The sequence below is a fragment of the Mangifera indica genome, chromosome 7 (genome assembly GCF_011075055.1).
Source record: "Mangifera indica cultivar Alphonso chromosome 7, CATAS_Mindica_2.1, whole genome shotgun sequence".
In the NCBI taxonomy this organism is placed as follows: domain Eukaryota; kingdom Viridiplantae; phylum Streptophyta; class Magnoliopsida; order Sapindales; family Anacardiaceae; genus Mangifera; species Mangifera indica.
The window spans coordinates 12,117,664-12,123,813 of record NC_058143.1 but is presented as its reverse complement, the minus strand read 5'-3'; the positions used below and the strand labels follow the sequence as shown (position 1 = coordinate 12,123,813).

General features: G+C 34.9%; 1 protein-coding gene across 2 annotated transcripts; it reads right to left on the bottom strand.

The window, feature by feature from the left end:
- Window positions 1–847: 847 nt before the first annotated feature.
- On the bottom strand, window positions 848–4,224 carry LOC123220400 (FK506-binding protein 5-like). 2 transcript variants are annotated; one of them, XM_044642612.1, is made up of 5 exons: window positions 4,104–4,224; window positions 2,750–3,626; window positions 1,709–2,157; window positions 1,301–1,437; window positions 848–1,195 (listed from the first exon to the last, which is right to left on the bottom strand). In XM_044642612.1, exons 2-5 carry the CDS (start codon window positions 3,624–3,626, stop codon window positions 1,144–1,146), a joined length of 1,515 nt encoding a protein of 504 aa, XP_044498547.1. In that variant the 5' UTR covers window positions 4,104–4,224; the 3' UTR covers window positions 848–1,143. The 2 variants fall into 2 exon arrangements, 1 of the variants encoding a protein (XP_044498547.1); XR_006503041.1 differs by lacking the exon at window positions 848–1,195 and having other exon boundaries at window positions 1,349–1,437; window positions 1,644–2,157.
- Between the last annotated feature and the right edge of the window lie 1,926 nt (window positions 4,225–6,150).

The window sequence follows — 6,150 nt, the reverse complement described above, 5'->3', positions numbered from 1 at the left end:
GAAGTTTTTTATGGGTATAATTGTCATTTGAAACTACTAAAGGCATATTGATATTTTAACAAATTTCAAAAGCACCCCTAAACTTTTTGAATTTTCAAAAATCCCCTAAAAATTATTTAACACCCCTAATATTATTAAAATTATAGCGGACCCCCAAACATATGATTTTACACTCTTAATACCCCCATCTATACTTGCAATTTATTTCATTTAAATTGAAATTAAAATAAATTACAATGCAAAAATTATTAAATAAAATTTTGGGGTAGAACGTTACTCAACTTGAGGGCTTTTTTGTTTTTTTATCAATTTTAGAAATAATTTTTTAATTCTTTAACAAATTCAACAAATGGGTAAAAAATTGATTTTTTCAAACTAAAAAAGTGGAAATATACCATTTCATCAAATCTTGGGTAGGAAATAGTCATTTAGCCATATGAAAATAATCAACACTATAATATTTCATGTACGGTGGGATGTGATTTTAGTGATATTGGCTCCTCGTTAGTTATTAATCTAATTGGAATAAGTTGCTAAAAACCCTTACAAATTTCATTAAAACCATAAAAATTTCAAATATTATAGTTTTTTTTCTAAACGTACAATTATGCATCATTGACACTTTTATCTATACTTTTAATATAATTACCATTATCATTTGTCATCATACCCGACTTGAAATTGAGAAGAAAGGAAATAGGAGATAAAGATAAAAAAAAAAAAAGAAAATGTGGTTTCTTATGTAATTACATAATAATATATCATTTTTATACTCAAAATTATGCATATATAAGTACTCTTAATAAAAACATATAAAAGTCAAATGGATCAGATTTATGATGCTCTCTAAAACAACAAATCCACTGATATTAAAATCATAATTCTGAAATTAGAGGGGCAAGCGGCAAATTTCGCTATATTATTTGCATCTTAAACATCAACTTAAAACTATAAAAAAAAAAAAAAAAGTAAATATCTTCTACTTGACTCCAACAATAGACATGAGAAGCCTGAGCTTTTCAGTAACTTCAACAAGATCAGAAGAGTCCTTAAACGAGGCTGGAGGCTCAACTCCAGTGAACAAATACAGCCTCTTCAACTCCTCACTGCATGTGCCCTGTGGCGCTACTTTGTATCCAACTATCAGCCACATCGCCTCCATAAGTTCCCAGATTTTCTCCTCACTGCACACCTCCTGAAACGTACAACAATTGCATAGCTTTATTTCATTCCACTGAAGTTTCAAAGTTTCCAAGGTGTGGAAAAACAAATACAAGTATACAAATTGCAATTTTCTAACCTTACTGGAAGCCATACCACTGTCTTCCTGTGAGCAAATTGCAGCATCGTTGCACTTGCGTTCTCCCGAACAAACAGGAACCGCCATATAATCAACTGTCTCGGGATTTCCACAGGTACGTGAAGTGTGTTCATTTTCTGCAGATGCGTCAATGGAGTATACACACATGAACTCAGATTACTGGAAAGGAAACATATAAAAAAAGAACTAAAGCAATGTTAATTATGCAAACCTTACAATAAAATAGGTATACAGATGATGTGTCATAGCGTAATTAGATATTACTTTTTCTTTTAATTTAAAATCATCTAATCATAGAATGACCTATCATCACTATACTCACTTTGTGCCTTCAAAGTGAATACTTTGAATGAACAAATAGCTGCTGGTCAGATTCTATAGCTTTACCTCCAATGGTGTTGTAATCTGCATTTGAATGGGCAGCTGCATTCTATTATCAAACAAATCAAACCCACTTTCATCAGCAATTTCTCTTACATCTGGATTTGAAGAGGTCACATTTTCCTTCTCCCCATTCAATTGAACATTTTGTACTACATCCTTACCAACATTATCATCTCCTCCTCCCCGCAACATAAAAGGCTTGTTTAAAACTGGTTTTTCCTCCTCTTCTTTGACACTACAGACATCAGTAGTTCCAACCATTTTGCCCTCTTTGGGAATCACATCCGCCTTTGGCACATCCTCGTCGTTGTTCTTTTCAACGTTTGTAAGAGGGTTATTGCTAATTCTACCTTCCATGGGCATTTCCATTTCTTCAACATTCTTATTCACTTGCCGGTTTTCCTCCACTGCCTTTCCGGATAATTTCTCTACACTCTGGTTGTTCTTCTCTCCTTCTATGTAGCACGGAAACGGAAACGGAGAAACATGGAAACGCAGAAACGGAAACATGGAAACACATTTTTTTAAAAATATAGGAAACGGAAACGTGGAGAAACTTATAAATATGAAAAATATAAAAGTTTTTTTTATAAATACTAAATTTTTTATAACAAAAATACATAAACTTATATAATATAAAAATAAATAATAAAAAAAAGAATGAAGAGAAAGAATAGTATAAAATAGAATCATAGAACCTATTATAAATTGTTCTTGAGCAAGCACACATAGACATTTAAGAAAAAATAACAATACACACCAATCTATATGATATGTTGGGGAAGAGATAAGTAACACATTAAAAAGTAGAGAGGAGATGAATTCAATATGAGATTTAAAGACATTTTCGATTTGAAAATACAAAAAATATGTGTTTAATCGATTTCACTATTTTTCTTCTAAAAAAAACGTGTTTCAAAATTTTTTAAAAATTTTGAAATGACCCGAGACGTTTCCTACAAGTTTCAGAGAGTTTTGGAAACGGAAACATTTCTGAAACGTGGAAACGCACCCCATTGTAAGTTTCCGTGCTACTTTGCTCTCCTTTATCAGCCATACCCTCCTCCCTGATTTTTTCAAGTAATCCACTTGTTTCTTTCACCAATTCTTCATCTTCCTTAACTTCGTTACTCTTACATAGTTCCACAACAATGTCTGTCACTTTAAATGGTGCTGCCATATCTTCAATGGCTTCGCCGCTTTTCTCATCTCCCTCAATATCAACAACAACAGCAGCCACATCATCAACTGGCATATGATCTAGGCTTTCCACAATCGGAGGCCTTTCCTCTTCCTCTTCTCCATCTCGCTCAATTCTCACCTCAACTTCTAATTTCATAGGTTCTTCCTCATTTTCATCTTCATACTCTTCAACAGCTTCTTCATACCCATTTTCCTCCACTATCTCAATTTCATCTTTTCTAATAACTCCATGATTTGCCACATCAATACAACGATCATTGTCATTCTCCTCTAATTCAATCCTCATCTCAACTGTTTCCCGTGGATACTCCAACATCTCTTCTTCTTCCTTCTTCATATCAGTAGCTCCTCTACGCCACCCATCTTCTTCTTCACCATGCTCATCATCCCCAACAACTTCATCTGTATACGACACTTGTCCATAATCCAAAAGAAATGGAGGGGGTTTAGACCCCGGAAGCAGCATACTCATAAGCTTATTATTGCAAGCATAGCCCGCCAACAACAGCCCATACGGAACCGAACAAGCGAACCCAAGAAAGGAGATAACCACAAGAGGAGGAACTATCACAGGAGCCGAAGACATCACAAATCCTGTCACCAAAATTTTCCTTCCCACTGTTAAGCCCTTGCACAAGATCCAGCGAACTTTTCCTCTGTTTTCCAAGGATGAGTATTCTTCAGTACTCCCCTCCATGGCCGAGTATGGATCTTCCATCTATATACATTTACAAAAAATACTTGTGGTGAGATACAAACACAAAGGATTATTATCTCAACATTTGTCTTCAAAAGGATTCTTCGCACAAGAGTTTAGAAAGAAATTTTAGGATCAATGATGTGGAAGATTACTGTGATTATTCTGTACCATATTTTCTTCAAGACACTCGAAATAAAGATCAACACCAGGGAAAATTTTAAATTTCTACAAGCTAACAATGACACACAAAAAGTTGAGGAAATGAATAAGAAAATTAGAATTCATTAAGCAAATTCACAGATAATCAACAAATATTTTTGTATTGTGATTAGAGATAGAAATGAAGATTAATTGTTCATACTAATCAAAGGGGTTTCTAAATGATTAGGAACTTTGTCTGCAAATTCAAGTATGTTACAGGGGAAAGAATAGAGAAAAAATAAGAGTAGGAGGAAGAATTAAATTTCCAAATAGCGTAAAACATATAAAGTTTACCTGAATATACAGTAGAATGAACAAATCTAATTAGCTTATAAATAGGCCTGGTCTCATGACGAACAAAATATTAGGCATTTAGTTTGAGAAAGAAAGAGAAAGCTTATTAGGCTATGCAGGTTCAAATTAGCTAGGGTTCTTGGAGAAGAGTTTTCATGAAGAAGACACGCGTTCGAAAGACGGGAGTGGCAATTGGAAAGGTCATAAGGTTAAACAAATGCATGCAAGCTGCAGCGCATGCAGAAGAAGCTCAGTGATGATCCCAAGGCTCCGCGCTTCAACGTGGTTGCTGATGACTTCATTTGTCACCTTCTCATATATATAATTTACTCAGAATCTTTTTTCCAGATTTTCATCTCCTACCACCACCATTCAAACTTACAGATTGACGTCAGTGTCAAGCATCTTTTTTGATAGAATTCAAGAAAAAACTTGAAAATTATATGTGAAAAATATAGATTATATAGGAAAATCTTAGCATCTCACCGGTTAATGTGGGTGGTAGCTAGACATGTATAATCTGGGTGGTAGGCCTGTCAAGGGAGCTCTGGGTGACCCCCTCTTTCGATTAGGTCTAGGGAGGTATAGCTGTTACTATAGTGAGTTATATCATGCCCATAGGTCGTATTAAAGGCCTTGAGATAAAGTTTGCAGTTGAGTATAGTCTGCAAAAAATTATTAAAAAAATAAAAAATATATGAAAAATTACATAATTCAGTGAACTGGTTCATAACAACACACGGATCGCCCCACAAAGGCACAATCTTTGAGACCTTGGGTTGTGTTGCAAATCTTAAGATTTTTGTGGGTCATCTCAGCCGCAAAACCCACATTGTAACGGCCTTTGACCCGATGCAGTTTGCAAAAATGATAGATTGTACCAAAACTAGGTCGGTTCGGCTTGACTTGACACAACCCAGTGCCACTTTAAGTTATAGTAAAATCAGACTTTGGGTTTAATTGGGGAAAATTAACCCAAAAAAATATTTATAAAAATATGAACAATTTTATTATAAAGGAATTTTTTTAAGGGAAATTAAAATAATTGCCCCAAAGATGAGGGGGCAAAACGAAATTATCCCTGAATTTTACTGTTAACGAAACTGCCCCAAAATTGTGAAGAGACAAAAATGCCCCCCATGTCAAATTCGGCCATAACCACGCGCATCACAAACCAACACACGAAAACAGAAATTTCGAATTCGCGTTTTCGCGCACTCAACAACTTTGATTTTCTTCGATGATTTTTGTGACGTTTTCGGCCACGAAAATGGATAAAAAGGTTAGTAAAACAACCCTTGTCATCTCTTTATACATTTTGGTTCGAGATTTGAGCGATTTGATGTGAATTTTGGGTGTTTAGCGTTAGGGTTTCGATTTGAAATTCTTGACGAAAATGCTTGATTTTTTGGTGATTTTGATAAATTATCTTGGGGCTTTTGTGTTAGATTAGGTGTAGAGTTGATTGTTGTTGAAATGAAGTCTGAAAAACGAAGTTTGGGAGGTGAAATGTGGCCACACGAATGGCGCAGTGACCACACGAATTCGTGTGGTGAGAATTGTTGAAGAAGGGGTGGTTTTTTTCACTTTTCAAATTTCGTGGACTACACGATATCATGTGGTTGGGGGTAAAAATGCACTTTTTCATCGTGTGGTGGGGGCAGAGTTTAAATTTGAAAAATTCGTTGACACACGAAATTACAGTCAACCCCCTGAATTCGTGCCGTTGACGCGCGAATTAGCGTGGTGGGGCAAAATGCGGTTTTCCATAGTTATCTGCCATGCGATTTCGTGTGGTTGGAATTAGGGGGCAGAATACAATTTTATATAATTTTAGGGTTTTTTATATTTTCCAAATTAGGGGCAAAATGAAATTTATCCATCTTAAGGTTTTTTGATGTGTAGAATTCGAATTTGACATCTGTTTTTTCGAATAAGGCCGCTATGTATAGAATTGAATAATTTATAATATAAATATAATATAATTGTGATTTAATTTTCATACAGGGAGCTGGACAAAAGAGAAAAAAAGACGAAGGCAGGGATG